Genomic DNA, 16,795 nt, shown 5'->3' on the forward strand with positions numbered 1-16,795 from the left:
ACAAATTTCAAGATGAAGCCATGTAGATATCCAGAAGCTGGGAGCTGTGCCAAAGGTCCCTTAGGAAGATCTGACAGATCTGGAATTAAAGCCCACAAATTCTGCTTTTCTGGACCCTTTCTTATTTTGTTCTTTTCTCTGCTCTTTCTCCCCTGCTCTCACACCACTCTCTGGTTCTCTGGAAGGTACCCTTGTTTTGGCTAACACCATCATTTTACAGATAACAAAATGAGACCCAAAAAGGTTAAGGGAGTATATATTTAGGGATAACAGCACATTGAAAAGAGTGCTGAATTTGATGTCAGAAGACCAGGGTTTTAATCCTAGCTTGGCCATTTACTAGTTTTGTGTCCTTGCACATTTCACTTCACCTGGATGGGCCTTAATTTCCTGAATCATAATATGAATGGGATGGATTATATAAAATTTAAAGCTTATCTAAGCCTATAACTGATTTTACCACTTCCTTTTCCCATTTTCCTTTTTTTCTTTTTTCTTTCTTGCCCTTTCATCTTTTCCTCTTCTGTGGTCACGTCTTTTTCTTTCCTCTTTAAGTGTCTTATGTCCTCTGACCATTCCCTCTTCCCCCTGTGTCCTTCAGCCAATGAATACAGCCTATGATTCTCAGTTTACTAGCAAGAGCAAGGGTGGCCTCCTCCCTCGGCTGTCATCTGCAGGATGAGTCAATAGCTGCTATCTCATTTTGCTTGTGAGACAATCACCGATGGGCACTGGTTGCTCTCCACAGGACACTTACTTTTCATCGCAGGGAATAAATCTATTGTCCATTTTTTTGCAGTAACCGAATTTATGTCCTCCTTTATTTCTTTCATAACAGATATCATGACCACTTTTAGCCTCTGGGAAGATGGATGAGAAACCGATAAAAGAGTCAAGTAGAAACAAAGAAAAACATGAAAAACAACAAAAACATAAAAGAGGAGATTCAGTTGTTCATTTGAAAAACATTTCCTAAATGTCTACTGTATACAGAACACTGGGGGAGATACAAAGATTTAGATACGACATGGTTTGGGACATTATGGACTTTTCAGTCTTGGGATTGAAATACATTAGACAGTTTAACCGTTCTTTAATTAACTTGGCCACCATCAATCCACAAGTGCTGGGGTGGTTTGTAAGGAACGAAGCTAGAAATTAGCTTAAGGAACAGTAAGATAATTGCTAAATAGATGCATTTTACTTATTACTGCTAGGCAAGACATTAATAAAGATGTGTAAGGAGGGAGAAGAGTCAAACACCAGTTATCTCTGAATCCTCCCTCTGGTATGTGACTTTGAATAAGTCCCTTCCCTGATCTGTGAAATGACAAATTTACTTTCAGCTCTAAATCTATGAGCATGTAATTCTCTCTACATAATAAACTGATAGGAATGGACAGAACTTGGGATCTAGAGTTAAAAGGCTTCCATTCAAAGCCCCGCCATGCTCTGATCTGCTCTTTACAATCTGTATGATCTGGGAAATAAAAAGGTTCCACATTTCTGGTCCTCAGATTTTTAAGCTGCAAAATGAGATGGAAGGACAGAAATATGTCTGCGACAGTCAAGTGTGTTCTGAGTCCTTTCAGCTCTGTCTTTGTAGAACTTTATTTGTAAAGCTCTCTCTCTCATCTCAGGTAGTCTGTGGTCTAAGGCCCCTCCTAGCTCTGACATACTAAGGATTTTAAGAATCCTCCTGGGTTGATAACCTTTGATGTAAGAGCACATCTTTGCAATGAGGGAATTGAGCTAGAGAACTTGTAAGATTCCTGTCAGCTCAAACTCTGAGTCTAATCATTGGATGATAAACCCATGTGAGTGTGCCAGAAGAGGCAGTTTTCCAAATCTCTCTCTCTCTCTCTCTTTTTCTCTTTTTTCTTCCTTCCTTCCTTCCTTCTTTCCTTCTTTTCTCTCTCTCACATATATGTATATATATACATGTGTGTGTATGTATATATATGTGTGTGTGTTGTGTACATATATATGTATATATGTTTGTGTGTATATCCATGCATAGAGACCTGGGCTTGGAATCTGGAAGACTTATCTTCCTGAGTTTAGATCAATTCTCAGATACTTACTAGTTGAGTGACCCCGGGTAAGTTATTTAACCCTGCTTGCCTCAGTTTCCTCACCTGTAAAATTATCTGGAGAAGGAAATGCAAACCACTCCAGTATCTTTGCCAAGAAAACCCCAAATGTTTGTGTTTATATTTGTATATGTGCATACATATCTTGGGAAAGGATACCTTAATTTCAACAATTCTAGATAATAATTAAGGAATCCTGAAGTCATCTGATGCAGAGAGTACTCCCCCCACTACCAATCCTACCCCTATCTCTAGTTTTAAAGAATTGTCCTAGATTTAAAAACAAGACAATTCCCAAAAACATTCTCCAGTAGCTAGACTTCTGGGGCTGAGCATCTTAGACACCAGCTAGACTGGTCCTGAGATGACAGAAACATTCAAAGCTTTTGCATCCTAGAGTACCTTCCCAAACTTTTGCTTCTCTGACATGCCATTGGCCTTGGCCACCAGTTTAACACCTGGTGAGGTCTTGGGTAGGGGCAATACATCATAGGATCATGAGCTTAGAGCTGGAAGAGATTTTATAAATGATCTAGTTATTTTGAAATTGAGAAACTGAGGCCCAAAATTGTAAAAAAGTCACACAGCTGAGTGGCTCAGTGGATGGAGTAGTATACGTAGAAACAGGAAAACCTAGGTTCAAATCGAGCCTCAGAAACTAACTTTGTGACCTTAGCTAAGTTACTTCACCTTTGTTTCAGTTACCTCAATTATAAAGGGAGTTAATAACAGTACCTACCTTGGACGGTTATTGGGAAGACTAAAATAAATAAAATTTATAAAGTGCTTAGCACAGTGCCTGGCATGTAGTAGGCACTTAACACATTTCTTTCTCTCCCCCTCTCTTTCCCCCCATACATAGATACCAAGTAAAAGAGTTAGGACTTGAATCTGAGAATTTTAGATTCCAAAGTCAGTGGTCATTTAATGAAACTTCTTAATTTGTTTATTTTATTGGTGGGGGGAAATCTGGTGAGCAAATTCACTTTGCCAAACCAGATTAACACCTACTCTGACATTTACTATCTTGGAGAGTTGTCTTGGAACATTCAGACATTGAATGACTGGTCCAGGGTCACACAGCCAATATGTGTCAGAAGTCGGACTTGAATACTTGCAGCCTTGCCTTTCTACCCACTCACCCCAGTTGGTTTCTTTCTTTATGTGGTGATGTAATAAGGAGGGGTGGTCATGAAAGATGAGAATCCGCAATGCCAAGATCTTCTTAGCATTTGGAAGGACCAAGGTAGAGAAGAGTTAACAGTGATTCCATTTTTCATGCATTACACCTAGTTGCCTCTTACCATCCTTGAACATGTCAGAACACTGACTGTCTCGTGTGGGGCACTTTCCCATGAAGCAATACCCTTTGGAGTTGTGGCAAGGGAATCCATTCACCCGGAATCGGTCCACAGGACACTTAGGGGAGAAGCCGTCACACACCTCAGGCAGATCACACTCATCTTTGGCTGTTCTGCACAGAACCCCAGATTTCTTAATCTGTAGAAATAAGAGGGGATCAAAACATACAACATGACCTTTATTCAGTGAGGTAAGACTCAGCAATGGGGAGAAATGAGATGGTTTTGCTCAATGGATGATGATAGAAATTAAGGACATTTCGGAGAATTACACTTCAGAAATAAAAGGGACCTCAAGAGACCCTCTAGTCCAAGTTATCCCTGGAAAAGAAAGCCCACTATAGTAGCCACAAGTGACCATCCAGAATTCACTGAGTAAGCACCAGCTAGGGGCGGTCAACTGCAGTAGGTCTTTCCCAGTCCCTGCTCTTGCTGATGCCTTTCTCTCTAAGGTCACTTCCCATCTACTCTGTCTATAGTGTGTACTTACCTATTTATTTCAACTTGTACTTACCCATTGGTAGACAGTAGGCACATAGGTGGCTAGAGCACTAAGCTTGGAATCAGGCAGATTCATCTTCATAAAGTCAAATCTGTCTTCAGACACTTACTAGCTCTGTGACCCTGGGCAAGTCACTTAACCCTGTTTGCCTCAGATTCTTAATTTATAAAATGAGCTGGAGAAGGAAATGGCAAACCACTCCAGTATCTTTGCCAAGGAAACCCCAAACATGACCGAAACAAAATTTATTTTAATGTTGTCTCTCTCATTAGAATGCGAGCTCCTTAAGAGTAGGGGCTGTTTTTGTCTTTTTTGTATCCCATGGGCTTAGCAACTGTGGTGAGCTCCTAGTAGACTTTGTGATGCTTGCATCCCTTATTCTTAGAGTCAGTAGAAAGCTTTAGAATGTCTGTCCATTTGAGTTGTTTGTTAGTGGTGGCATTTGTTTTGATGGGGGTTACAGTAGCATCCTATTCTGCCTTATCTACTTTTGACTAGGCTATAGCTACAAGAATGACAATAGCTAGCATTTAGAGAGTTTGCAAAGCACTTTCTCTCATCTGTTCTCTCCTTTGATCCTCAGGTGCTGTGATTATCCCATTGTACAGGCTGAGAGACTTGTGATAACTGTCCCAGGGCCTCAAAATTACTAAATGGCCAAGGAAGAGTTCCAAGTTCAGGGCTCTGTCCATCGTACCTCCCAGCTAGTCTTTCGCGAAATCAGAGGTCCACAGGTGTGGACCCTTCGTATTGGCATATTGTTTTGATGCATTTTTGAGGTTATTTCCCTCTCATTTTCCTCTTTTTTTAAGAGTCTGGTTAGGAGGAAGATGAATGAAGAAGGGAAGGAGGAGAGAAAAATCTAAGCATGTTAAAAATATATATAACTAACGTATATCTAAAAATAAGAAAAAAAAACAAATACACATAACAACATCCCACATTCAGTGAAGCAATCAATGAAAGGTATTTCTTTCTGACCTTATGTGTCTTTCTGGAATCAGCTGGTTGAAAGGGGGTGTCCTACCTTACATGACTCACAGCATTCCCCCCCTCCACAGGCACTTCCAGGCTTCAGGATACACTTCTTGGCCTCACAGCAAACATTGGTGCAGTCCTTGACAAGGAGAAAAATGGGGAAAGGACAGCAGTTACATCATATATTCCTCCCTGTTTGCACAGTTCACTACCTCTCCCCTCTCCAATACATATTCAACACATTTGTAAAGCGATGCTTCTAAAGCACTAGTGGAAATGGAATGAATTCTCGATCATGTTCACTATGTTCCCAGCACTGTGCTAAGCAACATGCAAATGTATCATTCGATTCTTATAACATGTCTGATAGGTAGGTGCTATTAGTATCCCATTTTAGAACAGAGGAAACTTAGGCAGATAGAGGTTGAGTGACTTGCATAGGGTCACATAGTTAGTGAATGTCTAAGACCAGATTCGAACTCAAGTCTTCCTCACTCCAGACCCAGCGCTGTATGCAGTGTGGCATGCCCGAGCTGCCTCTGATCAAGTCTGACCAAGTGACTCTCTCATTCAAAAACTACGAGAGTGCCTAGGAGTAAGTTAACCTGGAATAACTTTTGTAAATGGCTGGTGAGACCAGGGTGTTTGTGAGAGGGCTAAGGAAGTAGCTCCTTTATATTATGATCAATGCTAAACTACTTTGGAGCTTCTTATTTTAATTAATGAACTAGCTAAGTGCTATTAATCTTTCTGACAAAAAGTTGGAAATATTATTGGCTCCCTCTAAAATTTGACACCATGGAGCAAAGCCCCAGTTGTTTCACCCTAGTTCATAAGATCACAGCTAGAAAGGATTTTAGAGGCTATCTTATATGACCCCTCATTTTACAGGAGAGGACACACTGAGGACTGGGGAAATTTAAGTGACTGTCGTTTTGCCAAGGGGTAGATCCTGAAGGGTCTCCTACCTGGCTTATGGACGCTTTCTTACATAAGTACATCCCCTTGGGCTACGATAGGGAAAGGGATATCCTTCCTAAAAAGGGTCAGTGTAACAGTTATGAAAGGAATGATTTTGAATCACAGAATCAAAGGGTTGTAGCTGAGAGGAATCCTCAAGGTTATCAAGGCCAAACCCTTTATTTTATAGGTGACTTTACAGATATTTGTTGGACTGAGGAAATGCAAACCCAGGGTCACACATCTAGGAAGTATCTGGGGTAGATACCGGTACATATAATCTGGGGATTAGGACCCAGGTCTTTCTGCCTCCAAGTCCAACACCCTGTCATGGCAATACAATTCATTTTCTCCTTAGAACAGCCAGATGGGAATGGCCCCAAAACAACATCTATGAGGTCCTGGGAACTGGAAATGTGTAGCCTAGAGGAGGAACAGAGGGGACATGATATTGACCTTAAATCCAGGGTATCCAGAAGTCTTAGTGGAGTGTTAAGCTGTGCTCTGACTTTTGGGACACATTGTATTTAAATGAAATGGATAGTAAACCAAGTCTAGCTGTCCCCTAAGTGCAAATTACCAAAGGATCATGTAGGCAGATTCTTAGTTCAAGAAAACATGGAACATTTTAATGGCTAGGGCTGTTCAAGACAAGAAATAGCTGTATTGGGAGGTCATCAAACCCCTGTAACAGAAAGTCTTCAAGCAGAGGCTGGAGGACCATTTGCCACATTCATTCACCTCCCTTGCTGTGCTTCTGACTTAAGGGATGTCACTGTGTTGGCTCAGCTGCCTTGTCACCTTGGAATCTCCCTGGGCCATGTCAACTCCCTTCTCCCACTGTCTCTTCCTGTCAAGATTCCCATTTAGGGGATGGGCCCAGGCCCAACATGTTTTCTTCTTGTTGCCAGCTGTGCTTCCAACTCTATTGACTTTGCCTTCAAATGCCCCTTCTGGGGACCCTGTTGGTTCCTTTTTACGTGTTGCCTTCCCCCCATTAGAATGTTAATATTCTTGAAGGCAGTAACTGTCTCATTGTTGGTATTTGTATCCTAGTGATCCTAGTGTTTTTCTCCTGACATTTTTCTGGAACAGGGTTTCTGTCATCAAGCCAGAGGTTAGCTGAGATGGCTTCTAAGGTCCTTTCCACCACTGAGGTGTTAGGAATCTGGAAACTGTGGTGCTCCTGGTCTCCAGAAAGCCCTATTTGTATAAGTCATGATTCAGGGATGATAACACAAGGCCTGACATGAACTCCTGTGAGCATTAAGACTGAATTTTAATTTAATTGCCATCGTTTGTTTGCTAACTTGTCAGGATTAATGAATTTCTGCCTTCCTTGTGAATCTGATCATTAATAAACACCCACTCCTTGTAAGTACCTCCAAGCTGCCACAATCACACTCCTCTCCCACTTCTAATATCTGGTTACCACAATTTGGCAATGTAATTATGTCCTTGGAAAGTGGGAAATTAAGGATGCACATGGGCTTGTAATCCAGGAGATACTGACGATATTGGTTCCGGTTGCATTTGCTGAATCCTTGGGAGGGGATGCTGGGAATGAGAAAGCCAAAACAAGAGAAAGATTAGCCCCAAAGAAGGGAAGGTGCACTGAGGGGCTGATGGCACACTCCAGAAGGACACAGGCATCTCTGATACGTATGAAAAGCCTTCTTATTACTCCTGACACAACAAAATTGCATTGAGATCCTTCTGAAAGAGAATTTTTTGTCAAAAATTGATTTTTCACATATTATATTGGAAGTCAACCAATAAATCCGTCAACATGCATGTATTATGCACTTACTATGTGACAGCCACTGTGGTAGGTACTAGGGTTATAAGCACAAACAACAAATCAGTCCCTACTCACAAGAAGCCCACATTCTAATAGGCAAGGTGCCAAGAATAAATTGATGTATAACTGCATTCATGCATCTTTGTACAGACTTATATGTTTGTATATAAATATGTTTGCAGGTATTTGTATAAATATGTGAGTGTATGAAAGTATATGTGCATATACGTACATGCACATGTATGTATGTGACATGTATATATATGCACATAGCTATATATCTATATCATAATACAAATACATACAAAGTAGTTAAATATATGGTAGAGGGCATTAGCAGTTGTGGGGATCAAGAAAAACTTCAGGTAGAAAATGAGAGGTGTCTGAAAGAAGAGCAGGACTCCATAAAGCAGAGGCAAGGAGAGAGTGTGTTCTAGGCATAGCGCATGGCCAGTGCAAAGACATAGAGATTGGAATGGAAGTGCCGAGCACTGTAGGGATGAGAGAGATGGCCAATTCAGCCAGACTACAGAGGGCAGGAGGTTGAGGGATGTCATTCACTTTGCCCACACCCATCCAAGAAGACCTTTGCACTCTTCTGTCATAGGACTAAACTGAGAAGGCAGTGATTTTTTTTTTCTACCAGTATTAAAATCAAAACAGTTTGCTGCAAAAAAGGGACAAATAAATGGTTAGACATGGATAGATAGGTAGGTAGATAGATAGATAGATAGATAGATAGATAGATAGACTGACTAGATAGACAGACTAGATAGATAATAGACAGATAGACAAACAGACAGATAGAAAGACAGACAGATGGGTAGATAGACAGACAGACAGATAGATAGATAGACACAGACAGACAGATAGACAGACAGATAGATAGATAGATAGATAGATAGATAGATAGACAGACAGACAGACTAGATAGATAACGGATAGATAGACAGACAGACAGATAGACTGATAGACTAGATAAATAATAGAGAGACAGAGAGACAGACAGATAGATAGATAGATAGATAGATAGATAGATAGATAGATAGATAGACTAGATAGATGATGGACAGAGAGATATAGATAGATAGATAGACAGACAGACAGACTAGATAGATAATAGACAGATAGATAGACTAGATAGATAGACAGATAGATAATGGATAGATAGACAGATAGATAGATAGACAGTAAGATAGATAGACTAGTTAGATAATAGATAGACAGAGAGACAGAGAGACAGATAGATAGATAGATAGACTAGATAGATGATAGACAGACAGATGGATAGATAGATAGATAGATAGATAGATAGATAGATAGATAGACTAGTTAGATAATAGATAGACAGACAGAAAGACAGATAGGTAGATAGACAGACTAGATAGATAATAGACAGATAGATAGATAGATAGATAGATAGATAGATAGATAGACTAGTGACAAAGATAGTGCATGCAGGGTTGTGGTTGGGTGTGCTTTGCAAATGGCCAAGAATTATGGTAGCTTTATGGGCCTGAGAAAGATAAGACGAAATCTGACCTATCAGAGCCCAGGGTGGTTCAGTGGGAAGGAGGTAGAGGTGATGATAGGAGTAGAGATATAAAGGAGAGATAGTCTAAGGAAGCTAGGTGATATGGAAGTAAGAGCAATGGACTTGGAATCAAGAAGACTTGACTTCGAATCCTGCCTCAGAAACTTACTCATTGTTACGCCTCCGGGCAAGTCACTTCCCCTTCCTAAGGCTTAGTCTTCCCAGAGTTAGGAGGATCAAGTGAGATAATGTACAAAAAGGGTTTGCAAATCTTCAAAGGCTGACTAAATATTAGCAACAGTTACTGCTGCTGCTGCTGCTGCTACTGATCCTGCTCCTCCTCTTCTTCCTCCTCCTCCTCCTCCTCCTCCTCTTCCCAAGAGCTGTGCTTCTTAGTGTACTTGCACTCTCAGTCAGTGGGAAAAGGAAGCACAGCTCCAACATACTCAGGAGTGGTCATCCAACCTTGGTTGAAGACTTCCAATGAGACAAACCCATTACTTCTGGAGGCAACCAATCCCATTTGGAGTTAATTCTAATGGCAGAGAAGGAAAGTAGAAGGAACCTTGGAAGGTTGGCAGAGCCCAGGTTCTGAAGGGCTTTAATACTAGAGGACTTTACTTTTGCTCTTGAAAGTTGCCACTACTGGAGAATGACGAGCAGGAGGGGTATCTCAGGAAAACCTACACATTAGGAAAATCACTTTGGCAACTGAGTGGAAAGGAGATTGGAGGCATGAAGAGCAATGAGGATACTTTACAATAGTCTGAGGATGAGGTAACAAGGTTCTGAATTCTGCCATGGTTGGTGGACACTAAGAGATTTCTAAGAGAAATATGGTGGAGGAAGAAATGGCAAGGCTAGTCAAAGAATCGACTATGTAAGGTAAGAGTAAAGAGCTAAGGATTTTACTGAAGCTGCAAGTCTGAGTGATGGTGGGTTCCCTCTACAGAAATGGAGAATTTAAGAAGAGATTCAGTCTGGGGAGAATGTTCTGTTTTGGAAATATTGATGTGAGATGGCTACAGGATAACAGGTATGTATGTATATGTGTATAGTATATTGTATATTTTATATTCATGTAAATAATAGAAGGAAAGAGGCTCAGAGCCTTGAGTTACACTAACATCTAATTATTTTACTAACCTTTTGTGTGTATTGATAAGCAAACACATGTTCAGACTGTCTAATTAAGCCAAGACAATTTGTTCCATGGAGTCCTTTGGGATGTTGTATATTTTACACTTAAGTCCCTGGCATGCCTCCTATAATGCCCTTCAGCCCTCCCTTCTCCAGGCTAAACATGCCCATTCCTTCAGCTGATCTTCTTATATATCATGGGTTCAAGGTCTTTCAGCATCCTCGATCGACTCCTCTGGATACCCTCCAACTTCTCATCATGCTTGCCAAAAATGGGGGCCCCATACTTAAGGTGATACTCTCAATGTGTTTCACTTCATCTTCTTCTCCCTTGATTCTACTCTTACTATCCTTTGGGGTACAGGGGAGGTCTCACTTCTTTCCATAAAACCTCCTCTAGTCATTCACATCCATACTAATCTTACTTTCCTGAATTTTTAAAGCACTTATTGTCTGTACTCCAGGAAGAGGCAGTGTGGTGTAGAGCCTAAGAACAAACAAGACCCAGGTTCAAGTCTTACCTCTAACACACATTTGCTTTGTGACCCTCAACAAGTCACTCACCCTCTATGCTATGGGTAATTCTCCACAATGATCAGCTGCTGAGAAGCTGACCCACATTTATAGGAAGTTTTTTTTTTTTTTATTTTGGAATTCCTCTCCCTACCTTACAAATTAGCTCTAAATTACATTCTGCCATATTTGTCTCTGTTTACCTCTAGGACGGAATATAAATCATACCAAACAAACACCTTCCAGTCCCTCTTCATGCATACTCTTTGTCATTAGAATGCAATCTCCTTCTCAGTAGGGACAAATTCCCTTGTTTTTGTTTCTATCTCTAGCAATTGACTTAATGACTGGCATGTAGTCAACTGGCACATTGCAAATTCATATTCAATGCCCTTCCAAAAGTGTTCCTAACAAACCTTTCCAGCCCAATTCCACATTCCTGCCCAGCACACTCCCTACATATTCCATTTGAACCAATCTGCTCTTCATACTGTTCCTCATATACAATCTTCCCTCTCTCATTTCTGTGATCTTGCACAGGAACTGCTCACTGGAACTGGAACCCACACCATTCTCATCTTCACTTCTTTGGTGTCCATTTTCTCCTTCAAGATCTGACTTGAATGTCACCTTCTACATGAGCACTTCCCCTTCCAGCTGGACAGCATCCTTCCGACTGCAAATCACCTGGCATCTATTTGGCGACTACCCTGACATATACATGGTGCCTTCCCCACAGAATGTAAGCACCCTGAGTGAAGGGGCTACTTCATTTTTATCTTTGTACTCCCTGTCCCTCACACTTAGTAGATGCTGAATATATTCTTTTTGATTGATTAGTGGATAGATTTATGAGCATTTGCTTGGTTTCTCTAGTGAGTTAAAGTTTCTTGAGGTCAGTAGTCATAAAATATCCATCTGTAGTGACCTCATTGGGAAGAAATATGCACTGGGAACTTTTCAGATGTTTAGTAAATATAGTTAGACTGGCCCTGAGATTCATACTTGGAATTCCAAACTGAAATAATGACAGAATGACAATTTTCTGAACCTTTACTCTCCTTTGCTCAAGGGCTCTGGGCCTTGGATGTTAGGGCAATTTGGGCTATGAGTAACCCGTGGAGTTGTTGCCACAATTTCAAAGCAGTTGCTGGGAATCCCTTTCAGGGTAGCATCCTCCCAAGATATCGCCTCTGTACTCAGGAAGAAGCTGGTCCAGAAATTAGGGAGACATTCTGCATGTTTTCATTGGTTTACAGAGACCTTGGGAATCAACTGGCCCTCTTATATAATTGGGATCAAGTTGGTGATGCAGGAGACTGTGCCAGGACATCGCCAAGTCCAAACTTATTGGGACTTGTACCTATGGGCCATAATTCTGAGTTTTTTGAAAGATCACCCTGATTGATTATATGGAAATTTAAATTATGTATTGCCATGTTTCTATGAGTATGTTAAACTATTTATTCATGAATAGAACAAAAATTGGGGTGTAGAAATACAAGAGACATTCTCTTATTTAGGACAACAATATAGATGCACCAAATAGAGCTGGGATCTGAAGCTACTCAGAGAAATGTCACATGTGTTCCTCCCCCCTCCCTGCCCCTCCAAAAGCAACAGGCTCACCTTCCTCCTCCATCCATCACACATCGTCCGTAGGTACAGGTACAGGGATAGGTGTCATGCTGCATCCCAAGACTATGAGCCAGCTCATGGGCCATTTTGTCAGCCACCATGTTGGTGTCATGTAAGTGATCCTGGCACAATAAATGTGCATTAGTGACGTCTAGCACATAGTGGGACAGAGCAGGAAGAGACCTGGCCTAAGAGGCAAGAGGCATGGGGTGTTGTTCTGGATCTGGCACTTATTGACCAGTGACCTTGGGCAACATACCTCCCCTCCAGACTTCCATTCCCTCCTTTTTAAAATGAGGAGCTTTGACTATATCATTCCTAAGATTCTCTTCAAAATTTCACATTTCAGGGTCACTCCTAGCCTTGACATAGTATATTCTAAGGCCATTCCCAACTCTGATATTTTCTGTTTTCACAGCCTTTCCAGTTTTTACACTCTCTGCTCCAAGGTCCCTCCCAGTTCTACATTTTTTTTTGCTTTAAGAATTTTCCCAGTTCTGGCATTTTATGTTCTATGTTCTCACAATTTCTGTTACAAGATCCCTTCAAGCTTCTGACATTCTCTGATCTAAGTCCTTCCAAGTCCTAACTTTTATTGCCTTAAGATACCTCCCAGCTCTAACATTCTCTATTCCCAGGTCTCTTCCAGCTTGGACATTCTCTGTTCTAAGGTCCCTCCACACTCTGACATTCTTTATTCTTCAGTTCTAACAATCTGTGAATCTCTGAACTACCATCATGTCCTCGACCAAATTGTTTAACATCATTTCCTTCTCTGTAAAATGAGGGTGTTGGACCAGATTTCTAAAACATAACTTAGCTCTGTTCTATGCTATAAAATCTCTTCCATGGTTCTATCCTGTGTTCTAAGGTCTCTCTCAACTTTCACAGTCTCTATTCTAAGGTCCTCCCAGACTCTGACATTCTACGTTCTGGGGACTTTCTAACTGACATTCCACGATATTATACTTTGGCTACTCAGTATACTGATGGAAATCTTTTGGATTCATAAAGCTCTGTTACATCAAATAGTTCACTGCTCTTTTTGTCTTCATAATTGATTTTGGCAAATATAGTCTGAGCCCCTATCATGTGCAAGGCATTGTGGAGTTTACAAAGATAAATAAGGCACAGTCCTCTCCTGACATGGTCATTCTCTTCACTGGAGCAGGACTCAACCCATCTATGACTTGGTATATAAGTCTTATGAAGCTGTCTGAGTAACATTCAGGTCAGGTGCCTTGGCTAGGTACTGGTTAGCAAATGTCCAAGAATGGAATTCAAGTTATATCTGTTTTAACATACAGAAATGAGTCTCAACTAGGACACCTAGTGGCCCCAATGTTGATCCTTTGATTCCACTGCCTTAGAGGAAAGTGCTGCTATGTGGTCTGTAGATATCATAGTGGCAACAGTACAGACTATGTCATCTGATGTCTATGATGCAAAAGTTTCATTAATGAAATGTCATAGTGAAAAAAATAATAACATCAGGGACCCTTCACATGGCTATACACTGGACACACTCATTTGGATAGTCAAGGTCAAAAGGGGCCAAGATAGTGTAATGGACACTGGGCAGTGGGTTACAATCATTTACCACCTTTATTTTCTCTAGGGATCTGTGTGGTGAAATTGGAGAGTAAAGATTTTCCACAACATACTTGCCAAAATATGAGGTCCAAGTCAAAAAGGGTCCTTTGGTTGGGAAGAAATGAGAGCAAGGAAGATCCCCCAGGAATAAAACAGAATTGTGCAGGCCTGGAGCTTTCTGGAAAGTCTCCGGATAGATGTCTGAGCATGATGTATGAAGTTGTTTACACTGTATATTCTCGTCAGAAAGAAGTATGGCTTCTCTCTTTGCTGCATCAGCGATCAAGTCCCATATAAAGTACTTATAAATAATTACCATTTATGGGTATGCACCATTTTATAATCCTGACATTTTGCCTTCATGGATCATTTGTTTATTTTTTTTTAATTTTGAACAATCCTTATTCTAACTGCTATTGACTCTTCCCCCCTCCCTTAGTAAAGTCACCTATAAAACTTTTATCACATATTTGCCAAAGAAGAAAAAGACAGGACTTGCTCTACTCTGTGGATATTTCATAGATTCTGAGTTGGAAGAAACCACAAAGGCCACTTAATACACACCATACCTGATAAATAATCCTCCAGTCTCTGCTCCATAACTTCTAATCATGGGAAGCTTACTACCTCCTGGGGGCAACCAATTACAATTTGTGTTAGTTCTAATAGTTGGGATTTTATTATCAACAGCATATTTGGATAACACATTTGGAATCTGAAGGACACTTAAAGATCATTAAGTCCAACCCCCTCATTTTACAGAAGAGAAACTAAGATTCATAGATAATTTACCTAAGGTTCGACATGTGCCTGGAGGAGCTAGATGGCGCCATAGTGCACAGAGAGCCAGGCCTGGAGTTAGGAAGACTCCTTTTCCTGAGTTCAAATCTGTCCTCAGACACTTACTAGCTATGTGACCCTGGAGAAGTAATTTAGCCCAATTTGCCTCAGTTTCCTCATCTGTAAAATAAGTTGGAGAAGAAAATGACAAATCACTCTGGTATTGCACCAAGAAAATCCCAAATGTGGTCATGAAAAGTCAGACTGAACTGAAAATGACTGAACAACAAAAATGTCTGAGCCATGATTCAAACCTAGGTCTTTTCTGACTCCAAACCTATGGTTTATTCACTAATTGATGCCACCTTCCTTTTCTGACTTCTAGCCCAAGTCTGCCTCTGCCATTAGATCCATCAATTGCCCCTAGTTCAGCCCACTAGGAAGAAGTGCCCAAATATACGCTATGCCTCTTCCGGAGGACATTCCCTACAACATAGAAGGTGCAACTTTGGTCCAAAGCACCCCTGGTCATTTTAAATAGAACTCACCTTGACAACACTGGAAGAATGGTAGGGCACACACATCCCCCAGGGGTAGGCTGTTCCTTGAATAGTCTGTGAGAGCCAATTTCCACTGTAAGCAAGAGAAAAGTATTTTCTTCATGATAAGACTTGAGCCATTTCCTGAATCAGCATTATTGTTGGGTTGAAAATAATAATAACAGACATTTTCATAGTGTGTTGTTTTGCAAATCCCTGTGCCTGCCTTATAGGATTCGATCCTCATAATGGCCCCATGAAGTTGGAGTGATAATCATCCCCACTTCAAGCCCAGCTGGCTGACTTGACATTCCCTGTGAAAGACACCTGATCTCTCACCTCTATGTGTTTGCACAGGCTATGCCTCATGCCTGGAATATATTTCTTCTTTACCTCTGCTCCTTCCTTTTAAGAGAGTGCTGAGAATAATAGCTTTGGAGTCCATAGATCTGGCTTCAAATTCCCCATTTTGATACTTAAGAGCTATGTAACCTTGGATAGATCATTTACACTCTCTTAGTCTGAGGTTCTTCATTTGTATGATGAGTTTTGATTGGATGGTCTGTAAGACTCCATCCAGATCTGGTAATCTCTGGCTCCCAGGTGCTGTCCAAGTAGAGGCAAGCCTAACTGGGGATAGGTCATGGGGACCCTAATGTTTAGAGAATGAACACAAGCCACAGATAATGTCAGTGGAAAGAAGAGAGGTTTTGAGAGAGACATAAGGGAAATTCAGAAGCATTTTTTCCTTCTTATATCAATTAAAAGTAAAATAAATTCCAATGTCAGCTTTGTTTTATCTATTATTCATCAGAATTGGGAAGGGAAAAAAATACTTTTCTAAAAATAACAACAGAGAACATTGGGAAATTTACTGTGACTCAATGCACTGTGTTAAACCAATACACTCCTCCCACCCTGACAAATCCAAATAGATTTCCTCCCAGATGCATTTGTCTGCAAAGTGGAGAAAAAAGTCTCCCTGCCAATGGATGTCCTGGCCAAAACCAGAGAAGAGGAGGATCACCTACCTGAGTAGCTGAGCATGATCAAAATTCTTTCTTTTTTTCAAGGTTGTTTCCTGCCAGCCACCAAAGTAAAGGAGGGTAGTACCCAAGTTTGAATTGACTTCTATTTTATCTCCATTTGTCCACATTTCAAGACCAACCAAGATCACTTGAATATTCAAGGTTTTATAAAGCTGTCCAAAGGGAAAAAAAAAATACTTTTGCACCTTCCTACCCTCTTTCCTCTCTTCCTTCCTCCCTTCCTTCTTTCTTTCCTTCCTCCCTTCCTTCTTTTGATACTTATTAATTTCTTTCAATCATTAAGCTAGATATTAGGAACATAAGGGCAAAAGTGT

At 40.7% G+C, this 16,795-nt stretch overlaps 1 protein-coding gene across 1 annotated transcript in view; it reads right to left on the bottom strand.

The window, feature by feature from the left end:
* Positions 1 to 16,795, bottom strand: part of ADAM7 (ADAM metallopeptidase domain 7) — a 120,432-nt gene that overhangs the window by 84,686 nt on the left and 18,951 nt on the right. Inside the window, exons 7-13 of the mRNA XM_036750131.1 lie at positions 16,464 to 16,633; positions 15,442 to 15,526; positions 12,512 to 12,642; positions 7,277 to 7,451; positions 4,984 to 5,073; positions 3,398 to 3,593; positions 758 to 860 (exon numbers count right to left, since the gene is read on the bottom strand). Coding sequence (XP_036606026.1) covers positions 758 to 860; positions 3,398 to 3,593; positions 4,984 to 5,073; positions 7,277 to 7,451; positions 12,512 to 12,642; positions 15,442 to 15,526; positions 16,464 to 16,633 — 950 coding nt within the window. The remainder of the gene's footprint in view (positions 1 to 757; positions 861 to 3,397; positions 3,594 to 4,983; positions 5,074 to 7,276; positions 7,452 to 12,511; positions 12,643 to 15,441; positions 15,527 to 16,463; positions 16,634 to 16,795) is intronic.

This window comes from Trichosurus vulpecula, chromosome 3 (assembly GCF_011100635.1).
Source record: "Trichosurus vulpecula isolate mTriVul1 chromosome 3, mTriVul1.pri, whole genome shotgun sequence".
Taxonomy (NCBI): Eukaryota; Metazoa; Chordata; class Mammalia; order Diprotodontia; family Phalangeridae; genus Trichosurus; species Trichosurus vulpecula.